Source organism: Dendropsophus ebraccatus, chromosome 3 (assembly GCF_027789765.1).
Source record: "Dendropsophus ebraccatus isolate aDenEbr1 chromosome 3, aDenEbr1.pat, whole genome shotgun sequence".
Classification (NCBI taxonomy): Eukaryota; Metazoa; Chordata; class Amphibia; order Anura; family Hylidae; genus Dendropsophus; species Dendropsophus ebraccatus.
In genome coordinates, this window is record NC_091456.1 from 115,833,132 (window position 1) to 115,857,289 (window position 24,158).

Consider the following 24,158-nt stretch of genomic DNA (forward strand, 5'->3'; position numbering starts at 1 on the left):
CCCTGGAAGTGGAGGCTAGCTTTCACCATTAGCCACAGTACATAGGGTAGCTTAGTTGGCGCTGAATATCCTTCTTTGTTTTGCATGTGTGTGGAGTCTGCTGTGTTACAGAATTCCGTCTGCAGTATGATGTGTGTAGTGTATGTAGTGTGTAAAGTGTGCTGTATGTAATGTATTGGGTGTTTGGCGTCTGCTGTGTGTGTGTAGAGTATGCTGCGTGCTTACATTAATTTCCCCCAATTAACCTTAGATTGTGTCCCCTTGTTATTGAGTTTTTTTCCCTTTATTAAAAACACTTTCCTATTGAACGTTATTTAGTCCATAAAACATATTTCTTTCCTACAGACTCAAATCTTTTCTGATATGTTTAATGTCTCACACCCTGCACCATTTTTGTAGCCTGTCCTTCGGACCCATTCTATTTTATCAATATCTTTTTGTAGGTGAGGTCTCCAGAACTGGACACAGTATTCCAGATGTGGTCTCACTAAAGTACTATATAGCGGGATCATAATCTTCCTACTGGTTATACCTCTAGCTATAAGGGCCAGAATACGATATGCTTTCCCTACTGCCTGGTTGCACTGGTGACTCATTTTAAGGCCGGGTTCACACACAGTATGACACCGGCCGTTCTGGGACATGGCCGTCTAATAGAACAGCTGCGTCAGTGAACTTCATTTCTTTTGCGTTGGAACATGGGGGCATTCGGGTGTGCCGGCATTCCAACTCACCATAGCCGACAATGTATGGTGAAATTCTTCATATTTTCCCCTCCTGCTACGTCATGACCCGGCTGACTGATGCCCTGCTTGGTCAGTCAGTGACTGGGTCAGAGCACTGCTGCAGTCACGGCTTAGCTGAGCGGTCTAAACCCCACCCTTTTATAACTTTCAAGCCAAGTCATAACATACCCTAAAGCCAGAAGAAAATGACATTCTGTAGTGTACAGGAGCCTTGTGATGCAGCTGTAATAACAGCATCACAGCTTCTTACTACCCTGTCATCACAACCATATATATATATATATATATATATATTTTTTTTTTTTTTTTTTTTTTTTTTTTTTAAATGTCGGTCACTTACCTTAGTTTTTGTTCGGATCTGATCTCTTCAATTGTCAAGTTGTAGAAGTCATCAGGCAGGTTAAAATTTGCAGCTTGCATGGATGGCACAAAGATCTGTGGTTGCCGGTCAAGAATGGCAATTAAGGGCTCACCACTTAATAAAGAATCATGATAGCTTTGCAAGTCTTTTATACGATCAAGTGCATCACTGCCCAATACATAGAATTCTTCTTGCTGTTCTAGTAGTTCAATTATGAAATAGAAATAAAAATACTTTTAGACAAAAGTCTACCTCACTAAAAATATTACAATATATAAACAATTATCAAAGGGTGTAAAATGTAGACTGGTGCAAACTGCCCACAGCAACCAATTACAGCTCCTCCTTCATGTTACCAGAGCTGAAAGAGGAGCTGCGATTGGTTGCTTTGGGCAGTTTGCACCAATTTTACACCCTTTGATAAGCCTGGCCTTGTCAATTCTTCGGGCGGCCGGCGGAATCTGGATGGGCATAGAATGGAGCCTATGGGAACTTTCAGCGGGAGTACGGGGGCTAGCGGCGGAATCTGCTGGAAGCTATTCCTGTGGATTGCGTAGTGTGCACATACCCTTAGGTAGAAAATTTGAGTTTATGCTGGCCATTTTCCCAAATAAAGGGTGTCACACTAGCATTGAGAGTTTGGAAAAATCAAATTGGGACAATCACAGAATGATTTCAATTAAATTCAAGCGTTCAGGAATTGACAGGGGCAATGTACTCCATAAGGCAAACCCCTTACAAACATAGTTCAACAGTGGGTACATATTTAGGCTGGGTTCACACTATGTATATTTGAGGCTGTATTTGGTCCTCATGTCAGGTCCTCATAGCAACCAAAACCAGGAGTGGATTGAAAACACAGAAAGGCTCTGTTCACATGTTGTAATTGAGTGGATGGCCACCATATGACGGTAAATAACTTTCATTATTTCAATACAACAGCCGTTGTTTTAAAATAACAGCACATATTTGCCATTAAATGACGGCCATCCACTCAATTACAACATTATGTGAACAGAGCCTTTCTGTGTTTTCAATCCACTCCTTGTTTTGGTTGCTATACAGCCTCAAACATACAGCCTCAAATATATGTAGTGTGAACATAGCCTAAAGGGAACCAATCAGCCCAATTGGGCTGATATGGTTCCCTGGAGCAATGTATAAAGCTCCTGCAGCAGCCGTGGCACATACCGGCCGCGGCAGTAGCTTTATACCGGGGAAAAGTTACTTTTATTCCCCCGGCTTGTGACAGATGCCCAGATGACTGCTCCCCGCCCGTGTCTAGTCACAGCGCTCTGCCTGTCAGCGCGCTCGGCGGGATGACTGACAGGCAGAGAGGTCCGTTACTGGCAGCCCTTACAGGTACCCTGTTTTATGAAAAGCGATGACTTTTTTTTTTTTTAATAAACCTTTATTTTTTCCCAGGTCGTCCCATTCCATGATGCCCAGGTGGCACATACAGAAAGGGGGTGACAGTATCACTTTAATTCTTCACCCAATCATGAGCTATACATCCCTAGACTAATCAAAGTTAACCTCCCTTTTTTTACCCCAACTTACACACATAGAAAACTGCCTTAATGCCCTGAGAAAGGAAAAAGCAGCTATCTAGCTAACATATATATCGCAGGCAAACTAGCAGAAAAGACACTCGAGTACTTGATCTCAGTACAGTAATACCTCCGTGTTTGAACAATTCGGTATTCGAACAAAATTTCCCCCGAAGTTTTGCTCGCTTTCCGAACAAAATTAGGGGAGATAACTCACTAACTTATTCTGCGCATGCCCAGGTGATTTTGTCCATAAAATGGTTGACATGGAGAAACATGTGACCATGCCTCACCCCCAGTGTCCACCAGCAAACCTGTATATGCCGATTGAGGACTTAAAAGGCAGCCATGGTCACATGCTTTTTCATGCCTGCTATGTTATGGACAGACTCACCACAGAGCAGGACAGCACAGGAGAGGAGTCTGATTTTAGCTATATGAGGTACACAAAGAGCTTCTGTCAGTATGGGCAGTCAGTAAACTGAACTATTTTACTATAAAATGGCCAAGCCCTTTAAAAGTTTGCTATACTCAATTTGTTACACTGCATAATACTTGTACCTTGTCCTTGTAAAGTTAGTAGTTTCTTCTCAAATCCAACTGCTTCAAAAAATTCATGTGCTCCCTCCAGACAGATTACTTTTTCCTAAATGAATATATACACAAAAACTGTCACAAAGAGTTCAGGGGGTTGACCCACTTTATAGAAAATTTGCTTGGCTATGTTCACACAACTTAAATATTCGTAAAAGCACGGCCATTGTTCAACGGTGGTGATTATTACGGAAATATAAGTTACATAGCCGTCTATGGGATCCTGGCCGGAGCGTATGCACTTGGTTTACGCTCCGTCCGTGATCCCTCGCAGCGTCGCAAAGAACTGACATGTCGGTTTTCTGCGGCCACTATTCCTTGTATAGCGGCTGCAGAAACCCATGTCAGTGCACACTGTGGAGCGAGCGGCTCCGGCCATAAGCTCCATACTGTGCTGTGGGAGTTCTGATGTGGGCGCGCACGGATGCGCCCGCATCAGAACACTGCGGCCAAAAGGATCATCCGGCTGGTACTGCAGTAGCGGCCGGGTTGATCTTTTCAGAGACCGGCCGGGTCACAGAATGGCCGGTCGAATACGCTATGTGAACATAGCCTTAGTAAGTATAGTCGCTTACTGACATCAGCTCCCTGTGTACCTCAAAGCTAAAATCAGACAACCCTCATACAGACTGTCCTGCTCTGTGGTGAGTCTGTCCGTAAGATGGCCGACATGGAGGAGCATGTGACCATGCCCCACCCCCTAGGTCTTCCATAGGCATATATAAGATACGTATCCACTGGCTCCTCCACGTCAGCCATCTTACGGACAGACTCACCACAGAGCAGTGCTGTACAGCCTGGAGGAGGGGAGTCTTATTTTAGCTCTATGAAGTAAACATGGAGCTTCCATCTGTAAGGGCTGTGAGTACACTTACTAAGGCTATGTTCACACAACGTATTTTTCGTATTTTTACAGCCGTTGTTGCAATTTGCAACAACGGCCATATAAATACAAAAAAATAAGTTGGCCGGGTGTCTATGGGATCCCGGCCGGAGAGTATACACATAGTATAGGCTCCGACCGGGACCCCTAGCGGCGCCGCAAACAACTGACTTGTCAGTTTTCTGCTGCCGCTTTTCAGTGAATAGCGGCCGTAGGAAACTACGCTCCATAGTGTGCTACGGGGAGTTCCGATGTTGGCAGGCGCGCACTGATGTGCCCGCATCAGAACTCTGCGGCAGAAAAGATCATCCTGCTAGTACTGCAGTACTGTCCAGGATGATCTTTGCCGGGTCACGGAACGGCCGGTCTCTTACGCCATATGAACATGGCCTAATACTGTATGTACACTAAGTAATTTTACTATAAAGTGTCCAAACCCCTTTAACCATAATATAATTAAAAGAGTAATAGGTTATTTTATTGCAGTCATTGGTAGCATATTTTAGGACATGGCATTATAACAGGGAGAAAACGATGTAGTAGTGGCAGATGGAAAGTCTCACCTGGAAAACTTTATTTGCTATCTTGATTTTTTTATATTTTTCCTCATTAGGATTGTCAATTATGTTTTTAAGATACCTAAAAATAAGAGTAGAGGGGGTTAAAACTACTTATGCATTATTATGTACAAAACTGTAACCATTTATAACATTTCAAAACTAAAATAAGAGAACAGAAACAGGAAAGCCTTACTTTGCCATAGTTTCAACACCTATTTTTGCTTTATCTCGATCTTTGTTAAACGTATGAATCTTCATAATGGAAGCAGAAATAGGATCAGCCGAGGACAGCTAGTATGGATGAAAAGGAAACCAAATGTAGTCAATCCTACAAACACATCTCAATCGTATGTTCTATACACACAATATTAGCTCTGACTCACCATTTCAATACTTTTTTTAATGTGTGATTCAATTTCCTCCTTTCGAAGTATTTCCCCAGTTAACGGGCAACGAAACATAATATTATGTATACAATCCTTTACAGTTCCAGTAGTCTGTCAAAAGAGTTGGTAAAACAAATATTGTCTTTAACATACTATACAAAATACTGTAATCTACCAATTTCATCTAAACTAGGATTAAAAAAAAAAGTAAAACTGTTCATTAAAGAAGTCCGGCAATGAGAAAAAAATTTAAAACCGCAAAGGTGGGGGTTGGGGAACATAAACTATCCAGACCTCTCCAGCTCTGATTGGCTGAGTGGGTTGTCTATCAGCCGGGATGGGCTTTTTCCCCAGAGTCATGCGTCATCAAAACATGGGGGAAAATGCCTTCCGTTGTGGATCCTGGAGCCTGTCAGACGGCGCATTGCAGGCATTGGGAGAGGTAAGCAATGGTTGATTATGTTCTCCCCTGCCAGCTCCAAAATTATGCTAATGGCCAGACTTTTCCTTTAAATTAAAGTTAATCTTTTATCAGATCTACATTGTTTTAATCTGAAATTAGGGCTGTTCAACATAACAATTAATTGAACATGTAACCTTGATTACGATTATTGAATGATGGTTCACTCTTACTCCAGTGTGGGAAAAAATATTAATATCAATCTACACCTGGTTTTGGTTGCAAAAAAAGTGTGTGTGCATATATATATATATATATATATATATATATGTATATCTACCTATACACACTTATGCATACATACACACACACACACATTATATATATATATATATATATATATACACACACATATACACATACATATATACACACACACGTTTGCTCAGTATTTTGCAACCAAAACCAGGGTAGATTGAAAACACAGAGGAGCTATGTTCACACACGGTTGAAACAGTGGACACCGCCATTTAATGTTGAAATACTGCCACTATTTTAAAACTGCAGTTGCTTTAAAATAACGTCCGTTATTTGCCAATGACGGCCATCCACTCAAATTCAAGATTGTGTTAACATAGCCTGTGTTTTCAATCCACTCCTGGTTTTGGTTGCAAAATACTGACCAAAATACTGAGCAAAAATACTGTCTGGAAACATAGTCTAAAGCTGTGTGAGATAAAGTGTTGTGTCTGAAAATATAATCTATTTTTTGCATTGTGAATACCTAAGTAGGAAAAATTTGCTGCTATTTTTTTTGTCTGGAAATGTTGCAAGCTGCCAAGTAAAAGCAAAAAATTATTATTTTAATTTATTTTACCATTGGCATGAAAATGTATGGGGGTATTATCGCCTCTGGGACAAAGGTTCTGAATGCTTATAGTTAAAAGGCCAGCATTAGCACCAGGTGGCATATGCCTGGAAGCTAAAGCAGGCCCAGGCTTGAGAGCAGCGCATCTGGAATTCCAGCCAGCTTGCGGACGTGTATCCTGAGGTGTCTGGCGTTCTGGATGCTCACATAGGCTTCTATGGTGCATCCGGAGTTTTGGACAACTTCAAAACCTATTTTCCAGAATGGACAGGGGCGGGCTGGGCCGGGGGGCAGGGGGGCACATGCCCCCCGGGCCGCTCTTCCCCCAGTTGTCAGGACCGCATGGCTGCTGACAGCTGGCTGGAGTCCTCAGTGCCTCCCCTGCTTACAGCCCCGCCCTCTTCAGTCATATTTACCTGTGGCTGTGGTGGATCCGGACTGTGATGGAAGCGGCCGCCGAAGCCCCGCCCCCATGCCGGTAAGCCCCGCCCCCTGTATGGCCACTATGCTTTCTATAAGCCTAAGAGGCTTATGGTGAAAAGCAAACTGCTGTAGGCAGTATCTTCCTCCGGCCACCAGAGGCCGCTCTCTCCTCCCAGCTGGTTCTTCAGCAACTGGGCTAGAAGAGCCTGAAGACCGAGAAGATGGTGTCTGCAGCAAGCAAGGTACCTACACAGGGGGAGATCTACACAGCAGGACATAAGGCAGGGGGAGGGAACCAAGGCCCTCCAGCTGCTGCAAAACTACAACTCCCATCATATCTGGAGAGCCATAGGCTGTCCATGGATGATGGGAGTTGTAGTTTTGCAACAGCTGAAGAGCCAAGGTTCCCCCTCCCTGACATAGAGGATACATATACACAGGAGACCTACACAGGAGGATACATATATACAGGAGACCTACACAGGAGGATACATATATACAGAAGGAGACATACAGAGGAGTATATAGAGCATACATATATACAGGAGGAAGCATATATACAGGGGTACATAGAGGATACATATATACAGGAGGAGGCATATATACAGGGGTACATAGAGGATACATATATACAAGAGGAGACATACTGAGGAGTATATAGAGGATACATATATACAGGAGGAGACATACAGAGGGGTACATAGAGGATACATATATACAGGAGGAGACATATATACAGGGGTACATAGAGGATACATATATACAGGAGGATACATCTATACAGGGGTACATATAGGATACATATATACAGGAGGAGACATATACAGGGGTACATAGAGAAAAAGAAATGGTGTGGAGACAGCATCCATCCAGTGAAAAAATATTTTTACTTTATTTTAAGCCATTGCATATAAAAAGATTACCGATGTTTCAGCTCTAACACTTAAGAAAGGCTCAGGAGTGTTAGAGCCGAAACGTCGGTAATCTTTTTATATGCAATGGCTTAAAATAAAGTAAAAATATTTTTTCACTGGATGGATGCTGTCTCCACACCATTTCTTTTTCGCTATTGAGTATCAGGTGTGGGCCCACCTGACGGAGACTGTGCATCCCTGGGAGGTTCCGCTGTTCCAACCTTGGACTTTACCAGGGGTACATAGAGGATACATATATACAGGAGGAGACATATATACAGGAGGAGACATACAGAGGATACATATATACAGGAGGAGACATATATACAGGGGTACATATAGGATATGTGTATATACAGGAGGAGACAAACAGAGGGGTACATAGAGGATACATATATACAGGAGGAGACATACAGAGGGGTAAATAGAGGATACATATATACAGGAGGAGACATATATACAGGAGGAGACATACAGAGGATACATATATACAGGAGGAGACATATATACAGGGGTACATAGAGGATACATATATACAGGAGGAGACATACAGAGGATACATATATACAGGAGGAGACATATATACAGGGGTACATAGAGGATACATATATACAGGAGGAGACTTATATACAGGAGGAGACATACAGAGGATACATATATACAGGAGGAGACATATATACAGGGGTACATAGAGGATACATACATACAGGAGGAGACATATATACAGGAGGAGACATACAGAGGATACATATATACAGGAGGAGACATATATACAGGGGTACATAGAGGATACATACATACAGGAGGAGACATATATACAGGAGGAGACATACAGAGGATACATATATACAGGAGGAGACATATATACAGGAGGAGACATACAGAGGATACATATATACAGGGGTGCATAGAGGATACATACATACAGAGGAGTTAGGGCTGGGCGATTAATCAAATTAATTTGCCCAGAAGGTTAGAATCAATTTTGATTAAAACCGTAAATTCAATTTTCACAAAAAATCATTGCAGGTGGAGCAGCGTAGAGTGACGGGTTGGCGGCCGGGCAAGAGGTGCAGGTCAAGCAGGCGGCGCGGAGGTGAGGTGCATGGCGGGCGGCGGTGCGTGGAGTGTCGGGCCAGAGGTGAGGTGCAGGGCGGTCGGCAGTCCGCCTAACAGAGCCGCGACTGACCTACCCCAGCTATACATATCACGTCCTGCTCCCCTCCCGGCCACACGTGCAGGTCCCCGGTCTCTGGAGGAGGCCGCAGGGACTGTAGTGGTGATAACGTTGCTTCGGGTCCTGGAGCTGAACAGCGGGATCTGCATCCTTCGATCCCGCTGTACAGCTCCAGTAATGGCAGTGACGCTATCACCTCTACAGTCCCTGTGGCCTGCTTCAGAGACCGGGGACCTGCACGTGTGGCCGGGAGGGGAACCTGTGTGCCGGGGTGAGAGGAGGAGGGATATGTGCACTCCTGCCCCAATCACCCCCAGCTGCCCAATCCCTCTAGAGTCACCCCCAGTCTGCCTCAGTGCCCCTCTGTCACCCCCAGCTGCCCCAGTCCCCCTAGAGTCACCCCCAGTCTGCCTCAGTGCCCCTCTGTCACCCCCAGCTGCCCCAGTCCCCCTAGAGTCACCCCCAGTCCCCCTCAGTCATCCACAGTCTGCCCAGTCCCCCTCAGTCACCCCAGTCTGCCCCAGTCCCTCTCAGTCATCCACAGTCTGCCCAGTCCCCCCTCAGTCGCCCAAGTCTGCCCCAGTCCCCCTTCAGTCACCCCCAGTCTGCCCTAGTCCTCATTCAGTCAACTCCAACTGCCCCAGTCCCGCTTAAGTCAACCCCAGTTTGCCCCAGTCCCCCTCAGTCACCCCCAGCTGCCCCACTCACCCCCCAGTTTGCCCCGTACACCCCCAGCTCTCCCAGTCATCCCCAGCTGCCCCAGTTTCCCCCAGTATGCCCCTGTCACCTCTCATCTATACCTTTATTCCTACTACACCCCTCATCTTTACCTGTACTACTACAGCCCACATCTGTACCTGTACTACTAATCCCCCTCATCTGTACTACTAATACACCCCTCATTTATACCTGTACTACCTCACCCCTCATCTTTACCTGTACTACTACAGCCCACATCTATACCTGTACTACTAATCCCCCTCATCAGTATTACTAATACCCCCCATATCTATACCTGTACTACCTCACCCCTCATCTTTACCTGTACTACTACACCCATTATCCACTATACCTCCACTACTACACTCTACCGAGATGGAGGCACCATGTGTCCCACTACCCCCCCCCCCCTCGCTTATCCCGGAAATGCCCCTGCCTGCATGTGTCCCTGCTACATAGAGGATACATATATACAGGAGGGCATAGAGGATACATATATACAGGAGTACATAGTGGATACATGTATACAGCAGTAAATAGAGGATACATGTATACAGCAGTACATAGAGGATACATATATACAGGGGGAGGCATATATACAGCAGTACATAGAGGATACATATATACAGGGGGAGGCATATATACAGTAGTACATAGAGGATACATATATATATATACAAGAGTACATAGAGTATACATATATATACAGGAGTACATAGAGGAGGCATATATACAGGAGGACATAGAGGATACATATATACAGCAGTACATAGAGGAGACGTATATACAGAAGTATATAGATGATACATATATACAAGTGGAGACCTACACAGGAGTACATAGAGGAGACATATATACAGAAGTACATCGAGTGATATAAACTATTGTAAAAATACAGTAACCCCAGCTTTCCCAGCATCTTGCGTAGTAGTCAGTATAATGGAGGTCAGGCAGCTTTCCCAGCATCTTGTATTTGTAGTCAGTATAATGGAGGTCACCCAGCTTTCCCACCATCTTATCCTCAGTATAATGGAGGTCACCCAGCTTTCCCACCATCTTATACTCAGTATGATGGAGGTCACCCAGCTTTCCCACCATCTTATACTCAGTATGATGGAGGTCACCCAGCTTTCCCACCATCTTATACTCAGAATGATGGAGGTCACCCAGCTTTCCCACCATCTTATCCTCAGTATAATGGAGGTCACCCAGCTTTCCCACCATCTTATACTCAGTATGATGGAGGTCACCCAGCCTTCCAGCATCTTGTACACAGTTTATAGGGGTTACCAGCTTTTCCACCATCTTATACTTAGTATGATGGAGGTCACCCAGCTTTCCAGCATCTTGTACACAGTATTATGGGGGTCACCAGCTTTCCCACCATCTTATACTCAGTATGATGGAGGTCACCCAGCTTTCCAGCATCTTGTACACAGTATTATGGGGGTCACCAGCTTTTCCACCATCTTATACTCAGTAGGATGGAGGTCACCCAGCTTTCCCAGCATCTTATACTAAATATGATGGAGGTCACACAGCTTTCCCAGTATCTTGTAGTCAGTATGATGGAGGTTACCCAGCTTTCCCACCATCTTATACTCAGTATGACGGGGGTCACCCAGCTTTCCCACCATCCTATACTCAGTATGATGGAGGTCACCCAGCTTTCCCACCATCTTATACTCAGTATGATGGAGGTCACCCAGCTTTCCCACCATCTTATACTCAGAATGATGGAGGTCACCCAGCTTTCCCACCATCTTATCCTCAGTATAATGGAGGTCACCCAGCTTTCCCACCATCTTATACTCAGTATGATGGAGGTCACCCAGCCTTCCAGCATCTTGTACACAGTTTTATAGGGGTTACCAGCTTTTCCACCATCTTATACTTAGTATGATGGAGGTCACCCAGCTTTCCAGCATCTTGTACACAGTATTATGGGGGTCACCAGCTTTCCCACCATCTTATACTCAGTATGATGGAGGTCACCCAGCTTTCCCAGCATCTTATACTAAATATGATGGAGGTCACACAGCTTTCCCAGTATCTTGTAGTCAGTATGATGGAGGTTACCCAGCTTTCCCACCATCTTATACTCAGTATGACGGGGGTCACCCAGCTTTCCCACCATCCTATACTCAGTATAATGGAGGTCACCCAGCTTTCACAGCATCTTATACTTAGTATCATGGAGGTCACCCAGCTTTCCCAGCATCTTATAATCAGTATGATGGAGGTCACCCAGCTTTCCAGCATCTTATACTCAGTATGATAGAGGTCACCCAGCTTTCCCACCATCCTATACTCAGTATAATGGAGGTCACCCAGCTTTCACAGTATCTTATACTTAGTATCATGGAGGTCACCCAGCTTTCCCACCATCTTATACTCAGTATGATAGAGGTCACCCAGCTTTCCCACCATCCTATACTCAGTATAATGGAGGTCACCCAGCTTTCACAGCATCTTATACTCAGTATCATGGAGGTCACCCAGCTTTCCCAGCATCTTATACTCAGTATGATGGAGGTCACCCAGCTTTCCAGCATCTTGTACTCAGTATGATAGAGGTCACCCAGCTTTCCTAGCATCTGTCTATGGGACCGTTCTGTGTCATCACTGAGCCGCCCCATAGACTTATACAGGAAAGTGAGTTCTGACCCTTTCACAGGGCACAGTAGGATATTTGGTCACAAATGACTGAAAGGACCGAAGATGTTATAGGTAAGAGGCCAGAGTGGTCCTTTAAGGATGGGCTGCCAGCCTGCTACTCATGGGCCAGTGCTGTGTACTTGCCCCCCGGGCTAAAATTTGCCAGCCAGCCCCTGAGAATGGACATCCTTCAGGAGAATCCTGAGGGTGTCGGTGCTCGATAGAACCCTACAGGTCAGGAAATCTGAATAGAATTTCTTTAAAGAGTCTCTGTGGTTTTGTAAATTTGTGGATTTTTGAAATGTCAAAAGTTTTGATTGGTCTAGGTCTGACTGTAATAATGTCATATAAGTCTATGGAGCGTGATTTGTTCTCCTGATCGGTATGGGTCTGAGTGGACCAATCAAAACTTTTGACATGTCTCTAGGACACGTCAAAAGTTTTGCAAAACAACAGTGACACTTTAAGTGTGCAGGGGCATTATGTAGAGTGTAAATAGGAACTCAGGACATCAGGTAAAAAATAAATAAATAAAAAAAAATGCCACAGAAGCACAAAGCAGGGAGGCGGTGATGTAGGCTGGAGGAACTGAGATGGTGACATCACTGAGGGGGTGGAATTAAAGCTCAGAGACAAGATCCAGCCATGACTCCTGTGATATCAGAGGACGATGTGTTGCCTATGTAGAGACAGGGGTAAGCTGTTCACATGTACTGCTAATTTAGATTTTGATAGCTATAATGACAGTGAAACCTTAAACTGCATTTCGAAGCCCTCGGCGGTGACAGGTGTGCTATCTATTTTTGGTTTCGATCGGATTTTTCTTTTTTAAGAAAATTCATGTTTAACCCCTTAGCAACCCATGATGTACCTGGTACTTCATGTTGCAGCGGGGGGAGTTCAGAGAGGGGTCCCGTCGGGACCTTGCTCTGAACAGCGCAGCTCCCTGCTGTTATCTGCAGCTGGGGAGCGCCTCTATTAGCTGACGCGGGTCCCGTTGCCGCGCCGGCTAATTAAGCACTTCAATGCAGCTGTCAAACCTGACAGCTGCATTTAAGGGCTTTATACTTCATATCCCTGGTGTCTAGTGGGTCGGATCTCCCCCCCCCCCCGCGATGGGGGTTTCGGGGGGACGCCGGGAGATCGTGTGTGTGCACTCACAGGAGCAGCCACCGAGTGAGCTGCGCAAGGGGGGGGGGGGAAGGATACAGGGTGGGTGAGCTCTGGGGGGAGCACACAGTGGCAGTGGGGGGGAATTGAGTTACACAGTGGGGGGGGGGCTGCTGTCAGAGAGAGAGACAGTGAACAGCAGCAGCTGTTACTGTCTCAGTGTCCTCCATCACTTCAGTGGACTGGGATAGAAGCGCTAACCCAGCCTATTAAAGAGTGGGAGCCAATCGTTGTAAGAAAGGTTGTTCTTAAAGGTAAGTTACTGTTAAAGGAGCTTTCTTTTCAAGCATTATGGGGGAGATTTATCAAACTGGTGTAAAGTAGAATTGTCTTAGTTGACCCTAGCAACCAATCAGATTCCACCTTTCATTCCTCAGATTCTTTTAAAAAATGAAAGGAGCAAACTGATTGGTTGCTAAGAGCAACTTAGACAATTCTACTTTACACCACTTTGATAAATTTCCCCCTATGTATTTCCCTGTAAATGCAAATCTATGTTTTTATGATCAATTAGGATGAGTACATTTATGTTTTTTAATCAACACACATCTTAATATATAGTTGCCTTATTCCAGGTTAGGGGCAGGGCAGTGACACAATAAACTGTGAGCCAGATGAAGCACACGTGCGCAAAATGAACGTGGCTCAGTTTATTGGAATGTATGTCTACACCTGACCTGGAAGAAAGCAACACTTTACATGAGTGCTGCTACGTTCACTCTTCTGCTGAGGACTGTATACTTATCTTGAAAGGGTATTCCACCCTAAATCTTTTTTAAAACCATATAATAGCCCACCCATAGCTTCACATATTAATTAAAGTAAGTTATTATGTGTTCTGAGCCATTTAGGTGCTTTTTCTGCAGACTCATGCCCTCTTGATGCAAAAAAAGGAGCTAAACGGAGTCCACTTCGACATGTTCCTCCTTCTTGGCCCCCACCTTCGGAGTTGGGATCATGTGTCCTCCCTCTCTTCAATAGGCCAGGTTAGCAATTATAATCTTTCTCACTGAAGGGACAGAGGATACCTGACCTACTGACACCACCTTTAGTGTTCTTGGCTTCAGTATGCAGTAAGCTGAATTCCGTCTCTTCCCCCCCGGGTCTCCCTCTCCACGCATTTTCTTCCCCAGGGCGTCTCCCCCTGTGTCTCCCTCCCCGTGTGGCTCCCTCCTCCTGTGTCTCCTTCCCTGTGCAGCTCCCTCCCCTTTCCCATGAGTAATGCCAGGAGGTGTAGCAGGAGAAAAATGCTAGGATGTGTTTGATGGCTTATAATACTATATTTTATAATTATTTCACTAATTACTATTGTCAGGGATTGGTCTGTTCTGTCAGGACTGCTCTCTTTGTATTGCAGGACTGCTCTCAGTTGCATTGCAGCTTCTAGTTCAGTCCTGTGTTTACTTTGCAAGGTAACAATGACCAGCAGTGGGCAGGAAGGAAAGCTAAGGGGGTGGGTATGTGGATAAACCAATCAGGGAGAAGCATTGCACGATAAGAAATGTAGTTTCCTGGCCAGAGCCATCTTGGATATGAACCAGCTTTTAGAAAAACTTTTAACTCTAGGACAGAATATCCCTAAGCCCCGCCGGGGTGCAGCACCCGCTGAGATCCTTGTCCATGACTGAAGGCATCTGTGAGCTTGTTTAGAGTGCCCACCTACTTGTTTCTACATGGGTGTAATATATTATTATTTTAGCTGTACCTTACCTTGTTATTCGGCATAACTTTCACCTCCTGCGTAACCTCTGTATCTTTTACTATGCAAAATAAAAAAGAAGGGACATTAGTAAATATAGCTACGTTTGAGGTTGAACTAACAACATAAGACGGCCATATTTTCAATTTAAGGCCATGTTCACATGGTGTATTAGACCGGCCGTTCCGTGACCCAGCCGGTCTCTGCAAAGATCATCTTGGCCTGTACTGCAGTACCGTCTGGATGATCTTTTTGGCCGCAATGTTCTGAACCTCTCATAGCGCACAATAAAGAAAGCTGCCGTAGCCGCTCACTTTATTGTGTGAACTGACAGGGCTGTCAGATATTTGCGGCACCGCTTGGGATCCCGGCCGAAGTGTATACTATGTGCATACGCTCCAGCCGGAATCCCATAGAGAACATGAAGCTAGTCCACTCGTACAAAGGAGGCCTGTTATTGCAGATGGCAGCAACGGCCATACATTTACGATGTAATAATAATGCCTAATAATGCGCTCATTTAAGTGAAAGGAAAAGATGGCCGGTGGTGCCCACACTAAATAGAATAACGGATGATTGATAATGACTGTCAAAATAGTGGACAGGCCCATTATTAACTACTTGCTTTTGCAAAAAAGAAAAAAAAAAAATCTCACCTGTGTAAACACAGCCTGAGGGAAACACAACTGTAAATGAATTAACTATGTCAGAAGCTGTTAACGCAACAGATAGTTTCCCTTTTATATTTGTATAACTATCAGCAGGTTGGACAAATCTAAGCTGCTGATACTCCCTTTATAGCGCCCAGGATGCTGAGGGGGAAGGTATGTGTGTTCCGCGCTGTTAGTCAGCGTAATCCTCGAACCAGTATGCTGTTAGGAGCACTTGTCATCGGCTAGCTACTTCTAATGATAATCAATGGAGAGGGAGGGCCAGACATATTAAAAAAAACAAAAAACTACTCAACGTGTGAATGAGACCTTAGTCGTTATATAAATGCATAGTCTTACCTGAAGTATGAACAGTATCATGGTGTGGGGCCTTGCCCTTTCCTTGCTTTGAGTCTAATCTTGCTATTGCAGCAGAAGCAGCAGCTACCTGAGCCTCTCCTGCTGGTGCCTTTCGTGGTGGTGGACGTTCCTTAACATGGTGGTCAGGCACCTCCCTTTAAAGAACGGGACAAAAAATACATATAAGCTAGACAAAGACAATTTGTGTAAGATAACTTATTTAGTGAATCCTGTTAAAACTTTTTGCATTAGGGTAGGTTCACACATAATGGATCCGCAGTGGATTTCACAATGCAAGTTCGCAGCAAATTCCGCTGTGGATCCTTCCCTGTCTTTTTCAATGAGATTACATACTTGCTGTGGGATTGTCATCCTGCTTCAAGTATGCAGAAGGCAGCCCCCTTACACCGCCCCGCGGCCCGGTGCATCTCATTACAGGATGCTGCACATACATCACCAGGTCCATGCTCCAGCTTGCTTTGGCAACTCTCGGCATCTGGATATCCCACTCAGACAATGAGTGCGCCGCCCCACCACAGCCATTGATTGGCTGAGTGGGCCATCCAAACGCCCGGGAGCACTGAAGCAAATAAACAGTAGGTTGGAAAACTAACTCATAACTGCTGATATGTTCTCAAAGCACAAAGGATGCTGAGAATAAAGATTTTCTTGCCTTCATCCTCAGTACTGTTTGTGCTTAAGTCCTATGCAATGTAGTAGCGCAATGAGAGGTAGGCAGGAAATAAAGCTAAGGGGATGGGTAGACTAATCAAGGAGCATGCACTGCATGATGGGAAATATAGTTTCCTGGGCAGTGCCATCGTAGATTTAGATAGGCTTTAACAAAAAGTTGTAACTCAGGAACAGCGTTAGCTAGAAAGGCAGGAACAGCGTTAGCTACAGGGTAGTAAGTAAGACCAGCTACTGATTAGGATAGGGGAGAGATGCTAAAGAAGAAATCCAGACAATGTTGTATGTAGGCACAGTGCTCAGCGACACCTCTCACCTGTCCCTCAGCTCAGAGATGTCGTCAGGCCGGTTCAGTTCAAGTTTAGCTCAGTCCCTGAGGAACGCTTCAGCACTAGCTCATCAGCTGGTGAGATTTCTGGATTTCTCCTTTAGCATCTCCCCTCTATGCTAATGAGTAGAGAGACCATGGACTAAACAGCAGTCCAGAACGAGCACTCCATTTACTGCCAACAACCCCAGTGTGGTTTCATTTCATATCAGTGTGGTTCTCTTCTCACTGCCGTGTAGTCCAGCTAAGTCTTGTGGTACTACAGTGCAATTCCAGCAATCCCAGTGTGGTTCCATTCTTTTTGCAGAGCAGTCCAGCTGAGACTTGTAGACCTACAGTGCCTAATACATTCCCATGCACTGTTGTTGTGTCCCTATGCAATGGCTATGACTAGCATAATACCATAAGGGTCATATGGTTTCATTTTAAACTGTGTATTACTGATTTTATATTTACTATTTGTGTTTGTTATTTGTAGCTACATTTGTATCACTGTTTTTATACTGATGCATTGATCCATGCTTTTAGATTTTATCATTATTATTAAATTTCATTTTATTTGGGATATTGGGCAGACATTAGACATTAAGCTGTATTCTCTACCTGTGACACCACACAGCAAGCTGTATTCTCTACCTGTAACACCACAAAGGACACTGTATTCTCTACCTGTAACACCCACACAGCACCCTGTATTCTCTACCTGTAACACCACAAAGGACACTGTATTCTCTACCTGTAACACCCACACAGCACCCTGTATTCTCTACCTGTAACACCACACAGCAGGCTGTATTCTCTACCTGTAACACCACACAGCACGCTGTATTCTCTACCTGTAACACCACACAGCATGCTGTATTCTCTACCTGTAATACCACACAGCACGCTGTATTCTCTGCCTGTAATACCACAGAGCACTGTATTCTCTACCTGTAACACCACACAGCACACTGTATTCTCTACCTGTAATACCACACAGCACGCTGTATTCTCTACCTGTAACACACCACACTGTATTCTCTACCTGTAACACCACACAGCACCCTGTATTCTCTACCTGTAACATCACACAGCTACTACCTGTAATACCACACAGAAAGCTGTATTCTCTACCTGTAACACACCACACTGTATTCTCTACCTGTAACACCACAGCACACTGTATTCTCTACCTGTAACACCACACAGCACGCTGTATTCTCTACCTGTAACACCACACAGCACAGTGTATTCTCTACCTGTAACACACCACAGCAAGCTGTATTCTCTACCTGTAACACCGCACAGCACCCTGTATTCTCTACCTGTAACACCACACAGCACAGTGTATTCTCTACCTGTAACACACCACAGCAAGCTGTATTCTCTACCTGTAATACCACAGAGCATGCTGTATTCTCTACCTTTAACACCACACAGCACGCTGTATTCTCTACCTGTAATACCACAGAGCACGCTGTATTCTGTACCTGTAACACCACACAGCATGCTGTATTCTCTACCTGTAACACCACACAGCACACTGTATTCTCTACCTGTAATACCACACAGCGTGCTGTATTTGCTACCTGTAACACACCACACAGCACACTGTATTCTCTACCTGTAACACCACCCAGCACGCTATATTCTCTACCTGTAACACCACACAGAACACTGTATTCCAGTGATGGCTTACCTTGACACTCCAGCTGTTGGAAAACTACAATTCCCATCATGCCTAGGCAGCCAAAGCCATAACTTTGGTTGTTCAAGCATGATGGTAATTGTAGTTTTGCAACAGCTGTATTCTTTATCTGTAACACCACACAGCACGCTGTATTCTCTACCTGTAACATCACACAGCAGGCTGTATTCTCTACCTGTAACACCACACAGCACACTGTATTCTCTACCTGTAACACCACACAGCACACTGTATTCTCTACCTGTAACACCACACAGCACACTGTATTCTCTACCTATAACACCACACAGCACCCTGTATTCTCTACCTGTAACACCACACAGCACCCTGTATTCTCTACCTGCAACATCACACAGCACACTGTATTCTCTACCTGTAACATCACACAGCAGGCTGTATTCTCTACCTGTAACACCACACAGCACCCTGTATTCTCTACCTGTAACATCAAACAGCACACTGTATTCTCTACCTGTAACACCACACAGCACCCTGTATTCTCTACCTGTAACACCACACAGCACAATGTATTCTCTGCCTGTAACACCACACAGCACCCTGTATTCTCTACCTGTAACACCACACAGCAGGCTGTATTCTCTACCTGTAACACCACACAGCACGCTGTATTCTCTACCTGTAACACCACACAGCATGCTGTATTCTCTACCTGTAATACCACACAGCACGCTGTATTCTCTGCCTGTAATACCACAGAGCACTGTATTCTCTACCTGTAACACCACACAGCACACTGTATTCTCTACCTGTAATACCACACAGCACGCTGTATTCTCTACCTGTAACACACCACACTGTATTCTCTACCTGTAACACCACACAGCACCCTGTATTCTCTACCTGTAACATCACACAGCTACTACCTGTAATACCACACAGAAAGCTGTATTCTCTACCTGTAACACACCACACTGTATTCTCTACCTGTAACACCACAGCACACTGTATTCTCTACCTGTAACACCACACAGCACGCTGTATTCTCTACCTGTAACACCACACAGCACAGTGTATTCTCTACCTGTAACACACCACAGCAAGCTGTATTCTCTACCTGTAACACCGCACAGCACCCTGTATTCTCTACCTGTAACACCACACAGCACAGTGTATTCTCTACCTGTAACACACCACAGCAAGCTGTATTCTCTACCTGTAATACCACAGAGCATGCTGTATTCTCTACCTTTAACACCACACAGCACGCTGTATTCTCTACCTGTAATACCACAGAGCACGCTGTATTCTGTACCTGTAACACCACACAGCATGCTGTATTCTCTACCTGTAACACCACACAGCACACTGTATTCTCTACCTGTAATACCACACAGCGTGCTGTATTTGCTACCTGTAACACACCACACAGCACACTGTATTCTCTACCTGTAACACCACCCAGCACGCTATATTCTCTACCTGTAACACCACACAGAACACTGTATTCCAGTGATGGCTTACCTTGACACTCCAGCTGTTGGAAAACTACAATTCCCATCATGCCTAGGCAGCCAAAGCCATAACTTTGGTTGTTCAAGCATGATGGTAATTGTAGTTTTGCAACAGCTGTATTCTTTATCTGTAACACCACACAGCACGCTGTATTCTCTACCTGTAACATCACACAGCAGGCTGTATTCTCTACCTGTAACACCACACAGCACACTGTATTCTCTACCTGTAACACACCACACTGTATTCTCTACCTGTAACACCACACAGCACACTGTATTCTCTACCTGTAACATCACACAGCAGGCTGTACTCTCTATCTGTAACACCACACAGCACACTGTATTCTCTACCTGTAACACCACACAGCACACTGTATTCTCTACCTGTAACAGCACACAGCACACTGTATTCTCTACCTATAACACCACACAGCACCCTGTATTCTCTACCTGTAACACCACACAGCACCCTGTATTCTCTACCTGCAACATCACACAGCACACTGTATTCTCTACCTGTAACATCACACAGCAGGCTGTATTCTCTACCTGTAACACCACACAGCACCCTGTATTCTCTACCTGTAACATCAAACAGCACACTGTATTCTCTACCTGTAACACCACACAGCACCCTGTATTCTCTACCTGTAACACCACACAGCACAATGTATTCTCTGCCTGTAACACCACACAGCACCCTGTATTCTCTACCTGTAACACCACACAGCACCCTGTATTCTCTACCTGTAACATCACACAGCACACTGTATTCTCTACCTGTAACACCACACAGCACCCTGTATTCTCTACCTGTAACATCACACAGCACACTGTATTCTCTATATTTAACACCACACAGCATGCTGTATTCTTTATCTGTAACACCACACAGCATGCTGTATTCTCTACCTGTAACACTTATATTGGAATAAACTAATGATCTTTTTAATTAAATCTAATTTGTGCCTTTTTTTCTTCTCATTTCCACGCACGTATTATGATTAAGCATCTTTTATCTTTGAAGTTGAGCCCCACAATAAGGACTTTATCAAAAATGATCTTATATAGAATATACTGTTTATGCCTCGTTTTTCTGTCAAGGTGGGATTGGCAGGGCCGGATCTGATCCTTTATGCCGTTAAGCATCATTTAATTGTGTTACTGCATCATTTTTGAGAAGACGCTACAGTACAGCAATGAAACTCCAACATGTCTGAACACAGCCCTAATGTCACTGCAGACTTTTGCACAATCAGTGAAGTTGAAGCACCTGCTTCTGTCTCTCCTTGTCTGCTCGGTTGTAGGCTATAGGGGCTGCCTGATGTTGAATTGGTGAATCACTCAGGGGGGTGAGAGATCCAGCTAAGCCTCCTGTGACATCAGAGATGATGCATTGACACGGGAGGGAGAAGCTGGGGGTCATTTCAAGTTTTGTAGTCTTTCCATTTTCTATTTCCTACCAGGGGTGAAAAGCCAGCAAAGCCATTTAAGTGAGGACTATTGGTACTAAGATTATATTAGAAAGTTATATATCTTGGGGTGATTTGAAAACACAGAAAGGCTATGTTTACACATTGTAGAAATTAAGTTTAATGGCAGATTAAAAACAACTGCCTTTATTTGTCACTCAATTTCAACAGTGTGTGAACATAGCCTTTCTGTGTTTTCAATCCACCTCTGGTTTTGGTTGCAAAAATACTGACCAAAAATACTGTGTGGGAAAATAGCCTTAGGGTGCATTCACACGTACAGGATCTGCAGCAAATTTGATGGCTCAGATTTGAAGTTGCAGATTCAAAGCAAATCTTTACCATCAAATCCTGTAAGTGTGAACACACCCTTAGGGTCCTATTCCACGGGCCGAGGAGGCCCGATCAACGATGTAAACGAGCGGCGATCTGCTAGATCGCCGCTCGTTTACTGGGCCTATTCCACGGCCCGATGATCGTTGAGCGAGGGCTGCAAGGACATTGTTACAGATGTCCTTGCAGCATCATACATTACCTGTCCAGGCTTCTTCTCTGCGCTGTCTTCATCCCTGGGCCCCGCGCGCTCTATCTTCAGAATGGCCGGTCAGCTGACAGGCCACACTCGGTCCCAGCCTGTGATTGGCTGAGCTGACCGGCCATTCGGAAGATAGAGCGCGCGGGACCTGGGGATGAAGACAGCGCAGAGAAGACCTGACAGGTAATGTATGATGCTGCGCTTCTGATATTGTCGGTCGCCCACCGCGCATCGCTATTCAACCGTAGCGATGCGCGGTGGGGGAACGATGATTTTAGGTCTGGCCCTAAATGAACGATCAGTCGATGACACGATCATCGGCTGATCGCTCTCTCTATTTAACTGAACAATAATCGGCCGAATCGAGCCAAATGGGGCCGATTCGGCCGATTATCGTTACTGTGGAATAGGGCCCTTAGTGTAATGAGGGAAACTATTATTTTTTCATACTGCCTATGGTTAGAGAAGCATGAAATTGCTGAAAGGCTCCCTTTAGGCTATGTTCCCACAATGTAAAAATAAGGGCAAATAACAGTCACTGTTGCAAAACCAGGGCATTTATTAAACAGTAAGGCCGGGTTCACACTACGTTAAAAACACGCCCATATTTCATAACAACAGCCGTATTTGCGTAAACAACGGCTATTATTTGCAAAATAACCTTGTTTTACGTAGTGTGAACATAACCTAGGATTGGGCGATATACTGTGAAAATACCGATACTGTCTCTGGAGTAGGTTAACCAACCTGGACTTGGCCAGGACGGGATTTGCGATTTTCTTTTTCTCCCTGTCTGAGCTCTTAGCAGTGCACAGGTTGGTGTTTGCTGTATGTGCAGCACTGTATGTGTAAGAGCACCCTCTTGCACTACCTGTCCCATCAGCGCGTCACCCGCCCCTAATCACCTGTAACAGAGCGCCTCCAGCACGGCCGGCATGGTGGTGCCCCCCTCCCTTCCCGTCCAGCTTGACAAAACACCGGCCCAGCGTCCTGTATTGTTACAGATGGAACTACAGGTCTTTTTGTGTCATTGTCCATAGTTTGTGCCCCACCCCCATATTCATACACCTCTATCCCTATGTGACCCCCTTTATAGTCATACAGCTCTATCCTTATGTGCCCCTCCCACCCCAGTGTTAAATATTGAAGTCCCCTAGGGCAGGGGTGTCAAACTCAAATACACAGTGGGCCAAAATTAAAAAACAGGACAAAGTCGCGGGCCAACCTGGATAATTATTGAAGCGTGAATGCAGCGGTCCTGACACTGTCAGAGCAGCATGCGGTGTTCCTAGCACTGTCAGTGGTGTGCATCTCCCAGCGCTGCGCACTATGATAAATTACATGATAAATTGCTATGATATGATTAAACCCCAACCATGTAATAGCCAACCCCCCCAATATTGCCCCATGATGTAGCCAACCCAACCAAAATTGCCCCACATATTAGCTAGCCATCCCAATAGTGCCCAAATAGTAGCCAGCCCCCCACATGTCCCATATAGTAGCCAGCCCTCCCCCATAGTCTCTTATATAGTAGCCAGCCTACCCTGTAGTCTCATATAGTAGCCAGCCCCCCGAGTGTCAAATATAGTAGTCAGCCCCCCTATTGTCTTTTATAGTAGCCAGCCTACCCTGTAGTCTTATATAGTGACCAGCCCTGCCCTGTAGTCTCATATAGTAGCCAGCCCTCCCCAGTAGTCTGATATAGTAGCCAGCCCTCCCCATAGTCTCTTATAAAGTAGCCAGCCCTCCCCCACAGTATCTTATATAGTAGCCAGCCCTCCCGAATAGTTTCTTTTATAGTAGCCAGCCCACCCTGTAGTCTCATATAGTAGCCAGCCTTCCCAAT

The 24,158-nt window shown here is 45.0% G+C and overlaps 1 protein-coding gene across 1 annotated transcript in view; it reads right to left on the reverse strand.

Annotated features, from left to right (window-relative positions):
- Positions 1–24,158, reverse strand: part of UBXN6 (UBX domain protein 6) — a 55,898-nt gene that overhangs the window by 15,995 nt on the left and 15,745 nt on the right. The window contains exons 2-8 of the mRNA XM_069962565.1: positions 16,120–16,274; positions 15,121–15,170; positions 5,078–5,191; positions 4,888–4,985; positions 4,698–4,773; positions 3,219–3,303; positions 1,087–1,306 (exon numbers count right to left, since the gene is read on the reverse strand). Of these exons, the coding sequence (XP_069818666.1) occupies positions 1,087–1,306; positions 3,219–3,303; positions 4,698–4,773; positions 4,888–4,985; positions 5,078–5,191; positions 15,121–15,170; positions 16,120–16,274 (798 nt within the window). The remainder of the gene's footprint in view (positions 1–1,086; positions 1,307–3,218; positions 3,304–4,697; positions 4,774–4,887; positions 4,986–5,077; positions 5,192–15,120; positions 15,171–16,119; positions 16,275–24,158) is intronic.